General features: G+C 34.0%; 6 protein-coding genes across 6 annotated transcripts in view; 3 read left to right on the top strand and 3 right to left on the bottom strand.

Annotated features, from left to right (window-relative positions):
• LOC123681217 (leupaxin) overlaps positions 1-1,217 on the bottom strand; it is a 32,209-nt gene extending 30,992 nt beyond the window's left edge. The window contains exon 1 of the mRNA XM_045619477.1: positions 1,063-1,217. Coding sequence (XP_045475433.1) covers positions 1,063-1,075 — 13 coding nt within the window. The 5' untranslated portion in view covers positions 1,076-1,217. The remainder of the gene's footprint in view (positions 1-1,062) is intronic.
• A 436-nt stretch (positions 1,218-1,653) lies between these two features.
• LOC123681220 (peptidoglycan-recognition protein 2-like) lies at positions 1,654-2,915 on the top strand. The gene is made up of 4 exons (XM_045619481.1): positions 1,654-1,972; positions 2,069-2,285; positions 2,498-2,616; positions 2,683-2,915. The coding sequence occupies exons 1-4, from the start codon at positions 1,918-1,920 to the stop codon at positions 2,865-2,867; spliced, it is 576 nt and encodes a 191-aa protein (XP_045475437.1). The 5' UTR covers positions 1,654-1,917; the 3' UTR covers positions 2,868-2,915.
• Positions 2,916-3,277: 362 nt separating this feature from the next.
• LOC123681221 (peptidyl-prolyl cis-trans isomerase H) lies at positions 3,278-4,469 on the top strand. The gene is made up of 3 exons (XM_045619482.1): positions 3,278-3,492; positions 3,543-3,719; positions 3,776-4,469. The coding sequence occupies exons 1-3, from the start codon at positions 3,409-3,411 to the stop codon at positions 4,067-4,069; spliced, it is 555 nt and encodes a 184-aa protein (XP_045475438.1). The 5' UTR covers positions 3,278-3,408; the 3' UTR covers positions 4,070-4,469.
• On the bottom strand, positions 4,251-5,056 carry LOC123681223 (U6 snRNA-associated Sm-like protein LSm1). The gene has a single exon (XM_045619483.1). The coding sequence runs from the start codon at positions 4,899-4,901 to the stop codon at positions 4,479-4,481; it is 423 nt and encodes a 140-aa protein (XP_045475439.1). The 5' UTR covers positions 4,902-5,056; the 3' UTR covers positions 4,251-4,478.
• A 2,324-nt stretch (positions 5,057-7,380) lies between these two features.
• On the top strand, positions 7,381-15,253 carry LOC123680199 (transient receptor potential cation channel protein painless-like). Its single transcript, XM_045617983.1, has 2 exons — positions 7,381-7,620; positions 12,380-15,253. Exon 2 carries the CDS (start codon positions 12,386-12,388, stop codon positions 15,086-15,088), a length of 2,703 nt encoding a protein of 900 aa, XP_045473939.1. The 5' UTR covers positions 7,381-7,620; positions 12,380-12,385; the 3' UTR covers positions 15,089-15,253.
• Positions 15,254-16,277: 1,024 nt separating this feature from the next.
• Positions 16,278-18,517, bottom strand: LOC123680041 (ester hydrolase C11orf54 homolog). Its single transcript, XM_045617692.1, has 7 exons — positions 18,374-18,517; positions 17,894-17,981; positions 17,740-17,838; positions 17,505-17,680; positions 17,284-17,448; positions 16,563-16,826; positions 16,278-16,505 (listed from the first exon to the last, which is right to left on the bottom strand). Exons 1-7 carry the CDS (start codon positions 18,413-18,415, stop codon positions 16,332-16,334), a joined length of 1,008 nt encoding a protein of 335 aa, XP_045473648.1. The 5' UTR covers positions 18,416-18,517; the 3' UTR covers positions 16,278-16,331.
• Between the last annotated feature and the right edge of the window lie 579 nt (positions 18,518-19,096).

Below are 19,096 nucleotides of genomic sequence, written 5' to 3'. Positions count from 1 at the left end.
TCATTATTCTCAAGTGGAATGCTCATGGTTATCAACTAGTTATGATGGTATTAATTCACGATATTTTTAATTATCTCAAATCTTACGTAAACAACGTATTTATGTTCAGAAAGAATTACGAATTCGATATGTGAAACTCTCGAAGTAATTTGTGAATTTTGCTTGCCAAACTTATCTGGTACTTGAAGATTCTAACATTCCGATCAACTTTATCTTAAACCGATTATAACCGAGATTATATCCCCTAAAAAATTCACTGAAATTACCAAAGAAGAAAAATAACAACCACCCACGAACAGATAGAAACAAACTGTGATCCTTTAAAATTAAGATCAAAAAGGTCCAGTTCCAAATTCAGCCTTCAGTTTACCATAAAAGGTGAACAATTTACCATGTCATAAATAGTATTGATATTTATGGGTCAATCATTTATCGAATTCAAGAATCAGCCAATGGAAATCATTACAACATTCCCCATAAGGAAAGAGAATATGCCCTGAGACATATTGCACGAAGCCAATTTGATATGGTAATTAAAAACAAACAGAAAAATAAATAATAAGGCAATTACGACGTGATTTTCTCGTAACTGTCAAATACGTATGGATCTATTGATATTAAAGGCTGAAATTATTCATAAACACAATCATTGACCAATTTCATCATCTACAGAAAATCAAGTCTTTTCATAATGTTTTCGGGGGAGCACAAGAGTTTCATACACAAATAATCGATTTCGACGGAATCGTCCATATTCCACATCAATTTTTAGAGCCAGTGTGGAAAGATATAATATATTTTGATATTATTTTTCACTTCGACAAATTTTGATTGAATCCCTTCAACTTCATCTAACAGTTTGACAATCACTGCATTCAAAAATAAAAATTTTCACTGATAACAACAGTAAAATGAAAATGGAAGGCAATCCAAGTATTCTCTTTTTTACCTTTGGAAAATGTTGATAGAATTAAAAAACTGAAAGGGGTAAAAGTGTCAAAACAAAATGTTTGAGGTTAAGTCAAGTCGTAGTTTACACAGGTGGTTCAAATTTGTACTCACCTAAATCGTCCATCCTTCACTAGATTCTTATCACAGACAAACAGGAGAATTCTACACTTTCGCAGGTTTTTTTCGATATTAATCGTCGAAATGGCACTTGAATAAAATCAAACACTGGCCTCAGATGTTCGTTCAGGATCTGAAAGCTTTCATTCTCATCCCAGTGGGCAGATGGGTAGGCAACCTTGGATTGTCATATATCATTTCAGTGACCGCAAAAATGTTGAAATATCCGGTATACTGCATTACAAATATTTGAATTTTGAAATTATTGGTATCAGCTGCATTCTTGGAATTGGAGAAGTATGTGAAATAATAAATTTTCATCAAAATTCATCAGGAAATGAATGGAATGAAAACAATAGAATTGCTAACAATTTTATTTATATCTACATATAAAAGCAACATTCTCAAACAAAAAAGTTAGATATATCCAAAATTAACTACAGATACATGAAAGGAGTATGCACATTCTCATCATTAGAGTTTTTATTTTAAGATAATAATGTCCTATCAATTTTGGCCAGTACATCAAGATTTTTTCAGAACTGAAGAAACATTGAACCATTTAGCGATCAGCTTGAAATGATAATTTCTCGTTGTCCAATTTCCTTGTGTTGCAGTATAGCATAAGGCACCATTGCATTGTTTTCTTGGAGCAAGCTACGCGAATTTGACGAATTCGACTGCAATAATTTGTTTATACAACCAGTTTGTTTTGTTTAACCTCTGAGAATGAACTCTTGGGGATTCACACTAAGTCTAGGATTGTTGATAAAGATATCGAAGTTGCTCAATTCTTGGAGGTGATTCGTTTTGCATTCACAAATTATGTCAGCTCTTGATTGAGTCACTATGATATTTCTAGTTGTTGCTGCAATTTTTCAATTCATTTCTGGGATTCATGCAGGTATAATGATTGATCACTAATTGGTTTTGTCACTTTTAATCAATTTTTTTTTGAGGAAATAAGAACCATTAACTCACAATTTTTTTTTGTGTACAGGATCCATGCCATCCATATGCCCAGAAATAATATCAAGAGAGAGATGGGGTGCTAGAGTGGCATCTGAAGTTGAGTATGCAATCGTTCCCTTAGAATATGTCATAGTTCACCACACTGTCACAAATAACTGCCATTCAGAAAAAAGTTGTTCTGAATTATTGAGGAATATCCAGAATTTTCACATGGAGGAAATGGAATTTCATGACATAGGCTACAAGTAAGTGACAAGTCAACATTTCAAATGAATTGCTCGTTGGTGAACGCTCTATTTTATAGTTGCAGCTTGAAAAAATATTTGTAAGCTGGTCGACGATTTCAAAATTTACTAACTGATATCTCTATGCACCAAAAGCTATTGTTATTAAGTGAAACATGTTTGATGATTTTCGAAAATCATATAATTTTTTTTTAATTCGAATTTTTTTTCAGTTTTGCGGTTGGTGGTGATGGCAACGTCTATGAATGTGCAGGATGGCATAAGGTTGGAGCCCATACCAGAAAATATAACAGAAAGTCACTAGGGTTGGTGTTCATAGGAAATTTCTCAGGTTATTATTTTTTTTTTCAAAAAAAAAGAAGAGAAATTTTGAGTTTGAGAAAAAAATTATTTTCAGATGATCTCCCTACTGATAATCAGATCAAAGCTGCTAAGGATCTCCTAGAATGTGGGGTTCAATTGGGAGAGCTTGATGAAAATTATAAGCTTCTTGGAGGAAGGCAAGTCAGCAGCACAGCAAGCCCTGGTTTGAGATTGTATCGTAAAATCAAACAGTGGACGCACTGGACAGATAAACCCTAATTGTAACCAAACATTTTGTATTTTATATATCAATAAAGATGTTTTTTATCTAGTCGTTTGAAATTATTTCGTTTCAAGAATTTTTTAAATGTTCATCTTGTGGTGCTCTCTATGCATGGAGGCTCCAACTAAATTAGTTCAGTTACCACAAAAGATGAGAACAGATTTCTCCAATGCTGTCATCTATTCGTTCGCTATTCCCTTGATAGATGACTGATGACAGTAAAGGCTTAATTGTTTTTTTTTTGAATTATGAAATAAAATACAAAAATGTTTCACTATAGTGAAACGTCTTTGATATAATTTATTATATTTCATCACAGTGAAACATCTTTGATTATAATAGTTCAGACCATAGACTACAGCGTATTTGTTTAACCGAAATCTGTGTATATAAGTTAAAAACATAACCTTGAATACAATTTGAAATTGAACAACAAAATCCTCGAAATAGGGCTACACTCTAAATGAGAGTTGATTCCATGAGCCTGAACAATTGAACATTATTAATCTCAATTAAGTCCCTATATTTTCTGCGAAAATGCCCAACTGGAATCAAATACAAGCCCAACTGAGGCACCCGGCAAATCCAGTGGTATTTTTCGACATATCCGTGGGAACAACTGTAAGACAACATTTCCTAGTATATTACAGGTGGTCATTGTTTCTTTTTAGGAAATTGGAAGAATGCTTTTTGAGCTCTTCGCGGATGTAGTTCCAAAGACAAGCGAGAATTTCCGTCAGTTTTGCACAGGTGAATTTAGAAGGGATGCTGTACCATTAGGGTTTAAAGGAGCTAGCTTTCATAGGGTAATCAAAGATTTCATGATACAAGGAGGCGATTTTGTAAATGTGAGTGTGATCTCATAAAATCATTGATCAAAAGGCTATTCTAATTGTATTTTTAGGGTGACGGAACAGGAGTTATGAGTATATACGGTGGAGGAACCTTCCCTGATGAAAATTTCTCTTTGAAACATGACACACCAGGTCTGTTGTCTATGGCCAACAGTGGGAAAGATACAAATGGTTGCCAATTTTTTATTACTTGTGCCAAGTGTAACTTTTTAGATGGAAAACATGTAGTTTTTGGTAGGGTAATAGATGGACTTTTGGTAATGAGGAAAATTGAAAATGTTCCTACAGGACCTAATAATAAACCGAAGATACCAGTAACTATTGTTCAGTGCGGACAAATGTGATTAAATAACATGTTTTACCCTTTACTTTTTCATACTATCATTAATTCAGCTGTAAGATGTAATAGTAATAAGTCACTGATGAATCTAGTTTGGGTTAATAAAAGGTTATTTCAAATTTTAAAAGTGTGTCTAAAGATTCAATAATTTTATATGAAAAGGGAATTAATTCAAAATTGGTCGCCAGTATTGTAAAATTGTATTTGATTAACATGAACACATTGAGATAAAAACAGAATTACAAAAGAAACGGACAGAAATATGATGAATTAACAAGATGAAGTGTTTAAGGAACATATCAAAATACAGCCTATATTAAGGAGATGTTACATCTCATTTTTTCCCAAAAGTTCCAAAATAGTTTTTAAAAATACTCCATGCACAATATATAGTTTGCAGCATTCTGGTTAGCTCAAAACATATCATCGTGTGTCATCATATCACCCATAAGTTGTAATCCTCTCTCTTTTAAGGCCTTACTAACCAACCTCTGTTGCTCCTGTTTTAGCTCCTGCTCTTTCCTTTGTGCATCGAGTATTTCATCAACTGACACAGCAGTAAGAGGCAAATTAGCTTCTTTTTCCCTATCAATTTCACCAAGTAATACTACATTTTCTCCCCTAACAATGAAGACTCCTCTTGGAATGTCTCCGTATTCTTTTCCAACGTGAATCCTTTCAATCGCTTTGTGCAAGACCAGATTTGCAAATTGGTCCACGCTGCGCAAATAGCCTATCAATGTTCTACCATCTCTCAACAACACCATTAATTTTTTATCTAACTCATCTAATAGATGAGCTGTTCCTTCAAGTTCTGGCTTATTCATTGCTGACATGTATTTCTCTCAATAGATCTCGTTATTCAGATGCCTGTTTACTATATTTGCATACTTGAATGCAGCCAGTTGGTCTAAATAAAAAAAAATTTCTACAGTTTTTTTTTAATTATTGATTACGAATAAGTTTATAACCTCTCAAGCAATGTTGACAGTAGAAGTAGATCTAATAATTCCATGGTGTTATTGGAACTACTGTACTAGAACTACTACTTCTGTTCGGCAGGTCCTAAAATCAAATACTAGAAGGATATAAAATTCTTTTTTCTTTACAGAATCTAATGAATTTCATTCAATATTTTTATTTTTGTGTTGAAGAAGAGGAACTTGAAAAGAAGGACATATAAGGATTTTAAGTTGGTATTTTAAAAGAGAGTGTATTAGAAAACGGAACTGAATGTCTGAATTTTTTGAAATGTTCCTGCTTTGAATTGGATCTAATTTTATACCTTCATCATGTTTTTTCTTATGAAAGCAAATGGGAGATCGATAGCAATAACCGATATTGTCATAACTTCCAATGTTTTATTAATAATTTAGTAGTTTGAGTGGCGTGAAGCAATATGATTGCGTGTCTAGAACTGCTTTGAGTGGAATAGTTCTTCATCAGATTGATTACATGTTTATGTCATATCCAGGACAATATTACGAATGTCTTTTATTATCGATTATGGTTTATGCATTTTTTATCACCCTTTCTACTGATACGGTTGGTGAAGAATAAAACTCCCCATTTCAATATACTGGTTTATATTTTAATTTCTGTATTCATTCAAAAACACTTTTGGGATGAAAAAATTGTTGGTATCAGCTTTGGAAATGCATTCCTGGCCTCCCTGAACATTTTGGCATAGTGTCTGTCAGTCTGTGTGTCCGCAAATTCTTGTAACAGCATTTAAATTCCATAATTATTATCCGATTTTAATGAGATTTGTTAAGGATATCCTGTTTAGGATTGTAGATGATCCCACTCAAAATCCAGCGCTTTCGTGTTGGAAGATGAATGTTTCTATGAAAACTTAATCTCTTCCGAATAATATGGTGCATTTTGCGAAAGTGTTAATCAGATATCTGAACGTGTACATCATATCATTCACGAATATTTGTACATGAGAAAGCTGTGTGCGAAATTGGTGCCGCGCGATCTCACAATCGATCAAAAGCAACAACGTGTTAATGATTCTGAACCTAAATATTTGCGTCGATATGTGACAATGGATGAAACATGGCTCCATCATTTCACTCCACAGTCCAATCGACAGTCAGCTGAGTGGACTGCACACGATGAACCGAATCCAAAGCGAGGAAAAGCACAACAATCAGCAGACAAGGTTATGGCATCAGTATTCTGGGATGCGCAAGGTATGATATTCATTGATTACCTCCAAAGGGGCCAGACCATCAACAGTGATTATTATATAGCGTTATCGGATCGTTTGAAGGATGAAATCGTTAAAAAACAGACCCATTTGAAGAAAAAAAGCTGCTGTTTTATCAAGACGATGAGCCGTGTCACAAATCAATGAAAACAATGGTAAAATTGCATGAATTGGGCTTCGAATTGCTTCTGCATCCACAGTATTCGCCAGATCTGGCCCCCAGCGACTTTTTCCTGTTCTCAGACCTCAAAAGAATGCTCGCTGGAAAGAAATTTAGCGCCAATGAAGAAGTAATACCGAAACTGAGGCCTTTTTTGAAGCAGAAGACAAATCGTACTACAAAAATGGTATCGAAAAGTTGTAAGATCGCTATAATCGCTGTATCGCCCTCAAAGACAACTCTGTTGAATAATAAAATCGAATTTTGCCAAAAAAAATGTGTTTTACTATGGTAAACCGGGGACTTTTCAATTGGCCTGTTATATACCTACAACCATGAGCGCAATTGGTGCAATAATAAAATAGCGCTCAAAAGCTCATGAATTAGAAATTAGAGATAGAAGAAAATTAAATACATTAAAGCAAAATAGGCGGTATTTTCGAATGAAGAATAAACCTGTTTTCGGTATTTTTCGCTTATTTGCTGTAGAAATAAACTACTTCTAGGGAAAATACGAATTGCTCACTTGATCCCTTGAAATGTTTAGTTTTGTTGGAATTCGGATAATCCAGAACTTGAATGATTTTTTGCATTGAAGAATTTTCTCAGAAACTGGTATTGAGTATTCGATCTTTTTATTTCAAAGGTTAAAAATCGAGGAACCAAATGTCAAAGAATTGAATACTTATTAAACGAAAATTAATAAAATAACAAATAAAAACTTTCAATGATTTTGTGGCATATTTTTCACTGCAACTTCCGCAGTTTAGAAACTTGCAGTTTTAAACCTTCACATTCACCTGCCGTCTGCACGGTGTTACTCATTGACCATACATATATTACGGAAAAGCACCCACGTACATCACCATATTTGATCATCCCAAAATTGGTAATAGCACCGCGTTTATCATAACTCTCATTAATATCGCTTTTCCAAACGACACACAGTACACAATCCACACTGCTAGCTTCCACAGCGCTGCGCAAGAACGTCACTTTTGAAAAGGTAGCATAGTTCGCTTTTTAACGCTTTACCAATTGTGCTTTGTCCGCAACTTCTTCATCGGCCTACGCGAAATGTGACAGAGTGATGTGACAACAGTTTTACTTAAAAAAAAAATCGCCAGTGGTTCGAAGTTTTCCCCAAAACCAACCCCGAGGATTATCTGCTAGACCGGAAGTAAGTGAGATGATATCATCAATTAAAAGCCTCCTATTCTCTAATTGTGACAATGACTGACGCGACATGTTCTCATTTTGATACATACCAGCATCATCTGTTATTCTGCAACCTGTTGAAGAATTCGGTCGGATAATGTTTCAACATTCAACGCAGCTAGATTTTCCCTTTTGCGTGTTTAGGTGAATTTAACAGAGATTACTGCAATTTAACAACAAGTTCTCTTGGTATAATATGTAGGTGGAAAAACTGTTAGTGTGATGCGCAATTAGAAATACTTACACCTATATTTCGCATTATTATTCAATTTTTTTAAACTGTTTTGAAGCATTTTTTATATGGATGAGTGTGTTGGAATGGAATCCATGTTGTTTTTTTTTAGTGGAGATCTTGATTTCGACCTTGGGTTCTTTATTGTTGGGCCATCAGTACAGGTTGGCCTTAGTGTGACCTTTCGTCGACCTTCCTTTTCTTGTACACGATTTCTCTTTTGTAATTTTCTGATTGTAATATGGAAACTCCAGTCCAAACGTGAAAAAGATTTTTCTTTTTTAACATAACATAACAATTATCTTTATTTCCAATAATATCGATTACAGTAGGTACAGCAATAAAGATATTAACGTCAAATTAAAATTATATAGCTACAATCTACATCCAAAATAATCGTTGAGATTATATGGTTCCATTTTTATTAACAACTGTTTTACCTTTGCTTTGAATTGTCTGAAAATTATCTGTGATCTTAATTTCATTTGGCAAATGATTAAAAACTCTAATAATAATAATAATAATCTTTATTCACAGATATATTAATACAAAGTGAATAATTTTAACCCATCAACATTTTACATGGGGCGTCAAAGTAAAATACAAGTATAATATGCTAAACATCCCGAAAGATAGAGATCAATTAGTTAAAATATAAATGTACAAAAATATAGTTCAATAAGTTAACATTTAAGTATATCACAAACATCACATTGAAGGACAAACTATTCAAAATGGCTTGACCAAAATTCATCCATAGTATAGTATGCTTTTTCATATAGAATTTTTTTCATTTCATTTTTCAGCTTTTTTTTATTCAGAATTTTGAGACATTAATACAATTGTAAGCTGGATGTTTCTCACTTAATGTCAATCTGTGAATAGGATAATTAATATTCAAAGTTCTTGTATTATGCCTATAATAAGTATTATTTTTCATGAATTTTTTCTTTGTTTTTATATAGGAACATTAAGCACTCAAATAGATAAAGATCCTATACTGAATATATTTCTACAATATTCTCTATATTTCATTTTGAAAAAAATTTTCCTGAATTTGGTGAGGTGTCCCAAAAAATTATTCCATATCTTAATAGTGCTTCGAAATTTGCATGATATAATATTCTAATTGACTCCATGTTCAGGTATTTTGTTATTACTCTTATAGCAAAACTTACTTTGTTCACCTTCTGACCGAAATATTCAATGTGCTTTCGGAAATTCAAAAAAAAATCTAGAGAGACCCCTACAAATTTTGTATTTTTTGTGATGTTGAAATTGTTATCATTTACTTTAATTTCTTCAGGTTTTATTTTATTACATCTTACTGTACTAAATATCATCAGTTTTGTTTTGTCAGTTTTTAAGAGCAACTGATTTGAATCGAACCAGTTTTTAGCTCTAATGAAAAATCTGAACCTGCCTTAACTAACTTAACTTCGTTCTCAGCTCCTGTGAGTATGTTAGTAGTTTTCTACGAAGTTGACCAACCATTCATTTTCTTCCTCCAACATTTTTAAAATACAGTGTATCATATATTTCAATCGAAATCATCTGATCTCATGAAAAGTAGTTTTCAGTAAATTATTTAATTAAAAAAAATTATTGAGCGTAAATAAGCTACACCGCATTTCCAATTTTTCATTTGAACCTCCAAGAACCATGGAATAAAATTGAAATCACTACAATTCGAAATATACATTGAATTATAAAATAAGATTTTCATCAATTATTTGGGTATTATTACCTTACGTAGAGCTCTATCAAAGTCAAGTCTAGTAGGTAAATATCAGTTTTGATTATAATTTAAATCTCGGTTTTCTTTTCGAAGAATTTTTTAAATCCCAAGTTCTTGTAATACTTACGTGTAAGGTACATTTTAAGCTAACACAATAAGAAAAAATATTATCTAAACAAATGGGGAAAAGAGATAAGGTTTATTACATGAATCATTCTGAATGTATTGAACTACTGCGATAAAGATACCTCGCTAATTAATTCTATGACTATTAAGCAAAGGTATTCAAGTGGCAAATAAATTATAAAGAGAGGAATATCGTATTATTAAAATTTATTAGAACACATGAGATAATCCGTTTCTTGAAAATTCTGTAAAGATTCTTCTATACTTAACACATAAACATTTTTCTACCAATATTTCGTAGAGTTTTAGGTACATTTCGCAATGTTTGAAGATATAGTGTTAAAAAAATCAACCTAACTGCGATTCATGTTATGAACTCATTCAAAGTTATTTTTAATTGCATTAACAAACAGAAAAAAACGTGAGTTTTAGCATATAAATCTTCGAACAAACTTGACTTCATTCACTTTGTCAAATCTGAAAATTCAATAAAAAACACTACAACATAAGAAAAAAATATGTTTGATCATTTACACTTTTTTGGAATATCTTGTGTATTTCCAAACAATTTGAGAATGTAGCTCTAATAAAGCCTAATAACATTGTGAAAAAATAAATCTTGAATTTCAGCACTTAACAATGAAAGAGCTGTGGTGAAACGCCCTGTAAAAGATGATATTATTGTACAATTATTAGTCGCAAACTCCGCAACATTGTTCTAGAGCTCAAGATTTTCTATAGCTACGGCCTCGGTTTCACCCTTTCTAATATCAAACATGTTATTATCCTAGTAATTGACTCGATATAATGAAATATGGATATGTATAGGAAGATGATTCCTTGAATTTTTACATAATTCTTCATCCCATGTAAAGTTTTGAAGTTAAATATTTGAAAACTCGAAAGAAAACGCAGTCCAGAAGTCATTCATCATTTTTGTCATTCCTCAAAAATACATGGTTAAAATATCCCCTCAATAAATTGATTTTCTGAATTCAGAAAATATACACATATAAAAGATACTGAATGAATTCCAGTAGGTAGATACTCGATGAAAACAACCTCATTTGAAATTGTAAACGCATTGATAGAGACAGGAGATACACTATAGAAAATAATTCTGAATTCCCAAAGGTGTTCCAAATTGAAAACAATTAACATAACAATACGCTCAATACACCTATTGTGTTGATGTGAACCAGCTAAGCAAAATTCCCGCGAAAGGTTTAAAGCAACGACAGTAATTCGAGAAACGTTGATTAAAACTATAATCGACTTCTTTCAGCGAAGAGCTTGTTTTATACCGTTCCTTCTCAGTATTCCATCTAAAAATCAAAAAAATAATTTCAGAATAATTCAAGAATTCAACCAATTTTTAAGATGGTGTTAAATAAAGGGTGCTTTTTTAGAGCTATAGATCTTTAAATTGCAATAAAACAACGATTCGATTGACATTAATTTTATTTGTCCGCAAGATAATCTTGTGACATTACATTTTAAATATGATTTCTGGCATATTACCGCCACGGCTGGCTCGGATGTAGTCCAATCTGGACGTCCAATTTTCGATGACTTTTTCCAACATTTGTGGCCGTATATCGGCAATAACACGGCGAATGTTGTCTTCCAAATGGTCAAGGGTTTGTGGCTTATCCGCATAGACCAATGACTTTACATAGCCCCACAGAAAGTAGTCTAGCGGTGTTAAATCACAAAATCTTGGAGGCCAATTGACAGGTCCAAAACATGAAATTAGGCGGTCATCAAACGTGTCTTTCAATAAATCGATTGTGACACGAGCTGTGTGACATGTTGCGCCGTCTTGTTGGAACCACAGCTCCTGGACATCATGATTGTTCAATTCAGGAATGAAAAAGTTAGTAATCATGGCTCTACACCGATCACCATTGACTGTAACGTTCTGGCCATCATCGTTTTTGAAGAAGTACGGACCAATGATTCCACCAGCCCATAAAGCGCACCAAACAGTTTGTTTTTCTGGATGTAACGGTGTTTCGACATACACTTGACGATTAGCTTCACTCCAAATGCGGCAGTTTTGTTTGTTGACGTAGCCATTCAACCAGAAGTGCGCTTCATCGCTAAACAAAATAAAATGGACGTAGTGCGCGATACGTATTCCGCACAGAACCATTATTTTCGAAATGAAATTGCACTTTTTGCAAGCGTTGTTCTGGCGTGAGTCTATTCATGATGAATTGCCAAACCAAACTGAGAATAAATCACTTGACAGCTGTTAAATCGGTCGCCATCTTGAACAGTAATGCAAACTTAAAGTTATATACCTTGAAAAAAGCACCCGTTATTTACTATTGTTTTCAAAAATTGATTGATGAAAACTTTTTCGAGAAAAATTATGCAGATTTGCCATATCCTAACGAAAATTGAAGTTAATGGAAATTTGAATAAAAATTTTCGAATTCCTCAATATTCTAAAGATCTTTTTTCTACATTTCATATATATAATAGACAAATAGACCAGAAAAATGTCATCTTTGAGCAAATTAGCAACGTTGTCACTTCATCCACATAATCCCTACAAATATTTCATTTCTCTCAGACATTTTCCACTGATTCTAAAAAAAATTCTTTTCTTCTTTGCAGTGAACAATGGACACCAAGAAAAACATATCTCGTAACAACAGCATCTGTCCCACACCAGAAGAGCTCCTGCTAGACGCCGTCAAAACCAACAAAGTCCAAAAAATCAAGGAGCTGGTCAAAGAAAACGAAAGTCTACTCTCAGTCGAATACCCCTACCCTCATTTTGGAAAAATCTTGTACGTAGCATGTTCCGAAGAAGGTATATATCCAGAAACAGTCCAACTCCTCCTACAACTAGGCGCGAAACCTTTCGATGACACAGAAGGCCAAGGAGAAATCATCCACGTGGTGTGTAGACTCACCAACTCAGCAGTTCTTAAGATACTCGTCAAATACTTGACCAGAGAAGAGATAAATCACACTTATCGAGGCAATAACGCTTTGTTACTACTAGTTAAAGAGGGAGAATACACCAACAGGACTGAATTTCTGGAATGTGCAAGAATTCTTGTTAAATCCGGCATCAACGTCAACCACGCTGACCTGAAGAACTTCACTGCAATCCTATGGGCCATCAAGAAGGACTACAGGGATTTAATTGAGGTGCTTCTGAATAACAGCTTCGATTTGGACATCGACAACTACACAATGAATGGTAAAAGTGCCAGAGAGCTGATATTATCTAAATACCCCAGTGATCTAGTGTTACCAGACAATTTCACCACCATTGCCAGCCCCAAAGACCTCCTCTTCAAATACTTGAAGTCCTATAATGAAGACGCTTTTATCAGTTACAACCAAGGTGATATTTCCCAGTACAAAGATGCAGACGACTACACCCAAACCCTTCTTCAGTTGAGCTGCCAACTTGGACTGTTGAAAGCCACAAGACACCTCTTAGAAAACAAGGCAGACGTCCGTAGAACCACGCAGAAACAGCCTAGTCCCCCCTTGGAATTAGCTGGTGAACATGGTCACTTCGAAATAGTAGAACTCCTCCTAGACAACGACAAAAGCTTGAAGGTCCCAAGCTCAACGCTATCGATCCTGTTGAACAAGATGAACCTCAGTGAATCTGGCGGAAAATACGAGAAGTGCTTCGAGGAACTTATGAAAAACCAGGATGAGGCATCTCTGAATTCTGGATCAAGCAAGAATTTCCAGCAGACCCCTCTGCATTACGCTGTGAAGTTCGCCAAGACCAAGCACATCTTAGAACTTCTTCACAAAGGCTCTTCCCTTGCTAACAAGAACGAGTTTGGAGTGATGGCCATCGAGAACATAGAAGCTGACGTGCTGGAACAACATTTAGACGACTGCGTGGATATTAACGATATCGACAAAAACAACATTTACGTCACTTTGAAGTACAAGACTTTGCTGCCGTCTCCTTCAAGACTGAACACAACTGTGGAAGGCTGCGAGGAAGGAAAACCTGCATATACCCAAAATCTAGCCCCTGAAACCGACGCCGTATTGTACATGTGCCAGGCACCCTACCTGAAGCACCTTTTAACCCACCCTGTGATAGATACATTCCTGCTGTTGAAGTGGCACAAGATCAACATGATCTTCTACACTAATTTATTCTTTTACTTTCTATTCATCACATCGCTTGTTACTTATATATTTTCTGCATTTGGAAACTTTCACTATATTTCGCAGAACGAATCTTCCTTGGCCACTCTGGCGAATGTCAGCCATTTCATCCTTTGTGTTACCTACGTGTTGCTTGTGTTAAGGGAATTGTTTCAAATACTAGTCAACCCGATGGATTATTACAAAGATATCGACAACTGGATCGAGGTGATTTTAATTTTCATCGTCGGTTTCATGGTCTTCTTGAAGGACCCTACCAATGACACCAGAAAACAGCTTTCGTCCCTGGCCATCTTACTATCCACTTTCGAGTTGATCCTAATGGTTGGACAATACCCTAGGCTCACAACCAACGTGGTGATGTTCAAGAGGGTCTCAACAAACTTCATAAAATTCCTCGCCTGGTATTTCTTGCTGATCGCTGCTTTTGCCATGAGTTTCTTCATACTTTTCAGTGAGAGCGTCGAGGAAAAACAAGAAGGAGATGGGGAAGGTGACGAAGAGAACCAAAACTTCTTCATAAATCCTGGTGGAGCCCTGTTCAAAACCTTGGTGATGTTGACTGGTGAATTTGACGCGAGTGATATGAACTTCCATTCGTTCCCCATAACCAGCAAGGTGATCTTCATACTCTTCGTTTTGATGATCGCTTTGATCCTCTTGAATCTGCTCAACGGTTTGGCGGTCAGCGACACCCAAAGCATCAAAAATGACGCAGAGTGCGTGGGACTGAAGGCAAGAACTGAGCACATCCACTACATGGAAACCATGGTCTTGGGCAACATTCTTCCAACCACAGTGTTGAACTTCTTGAATAAACTGTGTTGTTGCATTCCATTCCAAGAAAACCTGAAAATTATAATAAGCCAACCGCTGTCCAAACACATCAGTTTGTACCCTAAGACTGAGATCAGAATTCCAATGTCCAATGATTTCGAAATGATGAAAGTGGACAAGAAGGGCAGCAAGAAAGAGAGCGCTTTGGCTGTTTTCAACTCCCTCAAGTTGGACAAAAAGATCCAGAGGAAAATCAGGAAGGTCATGCAGAATCAGAGGATGACAAGTAATGAGACGTTTGTGAAGAACAAAATCAAGCAGATAGAAAACGACCAAGCGAAAATTCTAACGATTCTTGAAGATATTAAGAGGAGAATGAAACAAGATGCGTGATTTATTTTGTTGAAAGCTAAGCCAGACAGTTTGAATGGCGTTTTCATAATATTTTTTCTTTTTAGATATTTTAATTTTCGTTGATCATTGTGGAGAGTTATGCATTTTCTATGACAGACGCTTATTTTTCTATTATTTTCTTTTTTTTAATATAATATTTTATCCTTTTGCCGATATTTCATTTCAAGTGGAATATTTCTTGAGGTTTGCATAAACCTCAATCAGAGAGATTCTGCTGGTTAAATTATTCACGACATCTTCGTGGGTTATTTATAGAACGATGTAAACATAATATTTCAGAGGTATGGCATATGGTCCAGTAATATTAAACAAATATCCGAGTTCAATTGATTATAAACGCTCGAGTCAGGAAATTTTAAATAGTGGGACATATAAATCTGCGGCGTATTTCTATTTTCAACAAACTCATGAAAAAACTCTCTTTCCAGATGAATCTTGTAGTTAATATGAGATATGAATATAGTAAATATGTTTTCAATTGGGGGATTATTACATTGATATCAATCTGCGAAAAATGCTCATCAAAAGCTCAAAATTTCAGGCTAGATATGTGTTTTGTTGAGTTAATAGTTTACCAATTAAGGTGAAAAATTTAATGTTGAAGATAATTATCATTTTTGGATAATTCAAAAAATATCCATCTGATGTCTTTCAAACTCGATCAGTTTTTTGTTGAGTGAGGAAACCAAATCTCATGCAAAATTTCATGGGGATTCAAAAACATTTTTTCAATATTTCCAAAATTATTCTTAGATTCCAGGGCATTCATGAAATATTCTTCCCATATCTTTATATAGAGAATAATAAATTATGATTATTTTAAAAATTTTCGCCAATGTACCTAGTTATTTCATATAAAATAGATAGAAAATAATATTTTTTCGATTTGATGAAAACTATGAAATATTTGAATATTTATAAATATTACATAAGAAATATATAAAAACTATAAAGAAATCATTCAATATCATCAACAAAAGTATATTTTTCCACAATTTGGTTGCTTATTTATTTATTATTTTACTATAAAGATTGATAGGAAAGGGACCGAGCTTTTTGTAAAATTTTTTTTCTACGGAAAATTATTTTTGAAAATTTTCCCTGCGACTTGAAATGAAGGGTACAGAGTGTGAAAGAACTGTGAATTCAGATGAAAAAAAATTATTGTGGAGGATTTTTTTATTATCCTTTCTAAGAATAAAATTACATTCAGACTAAAAAATCAGTCTCTACCAAATGTGTGGGTTTCTATTGGTGCATCAATCCTGTAAATTTCTTCACCAATGTTGAAATATCCAAGATACTCTACAGTCGCGGGAGTAATATCATTGTGGTAATGTCCAGCTTCTCCATGGTTACTGAAGCTGTGGAAATGTTGAACTCGAAGATCCAATCCCTAAAAGCACATATTGAAAGGAATATAATAATATGATTATATAATTTTCAAACTCACCCCATCTCCATTTACAAGGGTACCAACTGCAACTAAAGGAGCGGACATGTTATAGAACTTGAGCCAGTTATTCAGGTCTTCTTCATTGTTCAATGGAGTTTTCGAGAAATCTCTCATAACGTGCTGTTTTGCCTGCCCTTCTTTCAACAGAAACGTTCCTCCGAGTCCAACCAATTTATCTGGATACTCTTTTTCCAGACATTCTCTTATGCTGGCTATAAAATCTAGTTTGCCAGTCCTCACCTTGGCGTGGACCTTCAAAACCTAGAAACAATATTGCATATTTTGCTCAAATCTCTGTAATTTTCGATTTCTGTGTCGAAACTGGAGTCAAATGATAAGGTTGGACCCACTGATGAATTCGTTTTTGCGATTTTTTATATCTTCTACTTCTATGATCCATTGATCATAATAAGTCAAGTGTAAAAAAGTCTATGAAGTTTGAAACTAGTCTATGGTCTAAAATTTAAATATACCGCGGGTGTAAAAAAATTTCAAACCCCAAAATGTTAATTTTGTCATTATGGTTTTTTCAGAAAAAGTTATGTAGCTTTCATGTAAGAAAATCACTATAAAATAAGCAGATGAATAAGCATACGAAAGCTTTTATCAAACACATCAATGATTTTATAAATTGAAAATATAAATTTCTTGTCATACGCCATCTTGTCATACGTCACTGATTTTATAAAATGTTTTTATGCATGTCAGTGTAGTGTACCTTGCTTGGTTTACCCTCTGAGAAGAACAAGTTTCCCAAAAGTGCCATTCTTGTTTCAGAATTTGGTAAAATTTCTTGTTCGCAGTTTTCGTTGACTGGGGCCACTTTGGCTATTCTTGTTTGTTGATTGACAGTGCCATTCTCAAGTACTAGGTTGAAAATCCCCTTGAAATAGTTATGAATTAAAACAAAAATTATATCGCAAAGCTTGTCATTTTTACTTCACAATTTTTTCCTGCAAAGGGATGAGGTCCAGCACCTGCTCCAATGATGAACGTATTGTCTGCATTCGCCAATTTTGCAATATCCTTCAGATCATACACTTTGTTCCTCTGGACTTTTGGAAGTAAGTATGGAGGTCCACCAACTTCCACCAATTTTGTGCTTCCACCAATTCCTATCCACAATGTTTAGTTCAGGTATGTAAAGCTACTTTCAAATCTTGCTTATACTAACCTGGTTTGGCCAATGTAAACGGTTTTTTAGTTAGATCTGGACAATCAACAAGGGTCACCTCAACATGTTGGAAGTTGGTCTGAAGTCCCTTATTCAAAACTAAAAACAAAAATCTCAATGTATTCACCCATTATTATCATTTGAAAGAATATACCCTTCTGTATGTCTTCAAGCGGCACAACATCTAATTTTTTATGCACAACCGGCAAAGACGATGGATTTAGTGCCATATTCTGAAAAATCTACGGAGAAAATCTGTACAGATCAAATGAAACAATTTTATAATTCAAGCGATTCATGAAAACTAGTGCCCTGTTTTAAACTGTTTTCGTAATAACTTTGCGCAGTGTTTACTTTTCGTACTGTCCCTGTACTTATAAGAGAAATGTCATCATTCCTAACCTCAAATTCCTAAAACCTTAAAGATCTTCAGTAGGACCTAGGACCAGAAGGAGCTAAGGAAAGGAAGATTGAAATTTAAAAGTGATCACTAGTAAATTTATAAAGATATTAATTTCTTTTGACTCAGTTTAATAGTTTGTTGGACCAAAGAATTCAGATTTTTGAGGGTTGCTGCTGAATTTATAATGTTATTATCTATAATTTAGAAGCTGATAGCTATCGTATGAATTACCAGTGTGAGAAAAATATGAGCTTTAAAAAGCAATGTTTTCATTTCGACTGAAATCTGGAATATCTAGAATGATGTTGATTGCTCTAGACACTTACAAAACTCTTTCAAGGTCGATGATGAACTAAGAAACGAATAGAATAGACAAGATTTCGTTGGAATTCTAGAACATTAAGAGTAACTGATTGTATTGATAAATCGCTTAGTTTATTTAAAAGATATGCGACCTTCAAGATAACATTTAATATTTAAGCTGATTAATGTATGCTTTATCGTCTTTTGAATAATCAAGAATGTGCAATAAAGTAATATATATGTTAGTGTTTTGGATTAATTCCTTAATATGATAATTATGAATTTATTTTGAGGATACGTAAACATTTTTTTAATTTCAATTAGGCCACAGAAGGAGAGGACAGTGGCTACAGAAGATTTAAAAAAAAAAAACCGAAGTCCTGCCAACAGAAAAAAAAATCAGTATTACATCACATATTTTTTTTTTTTGAACCAGTTTGAAATTTATTAATATCAGAACAGACATCCAGTAGATTACAAAAACAATGTTCGTATCATAATGCAAAGTGTAGATTATTGAATAATCCAAACAAAAAAAAAAATTATATAACCATTATAAATGGTCAATTATCATCGAAAACATTCCATGGGGAAAGTATAACAAGAAAAAATGAAAAATAATTAATACTTATCGATTAATAATGATTATCG

Source organism: Harmonia axyridis, chromosome 5 (assembly GCF_914767665.1).
Source record: "Harmonia axyridis chromosome 5, icHarAxyr1.1, whole genome shotgun sequence".
Lineage (NCBI taxonomy): Eukaryota > Metazoa > Arthropoda > Insecta > Coleoptera > Coccinellidae > Harmonia > Harmonia axyridis.
Note: the sequence above shows the minus strand (reverse complement) of the source record. Positions and strands in the feature narration are given on the sequence as shown.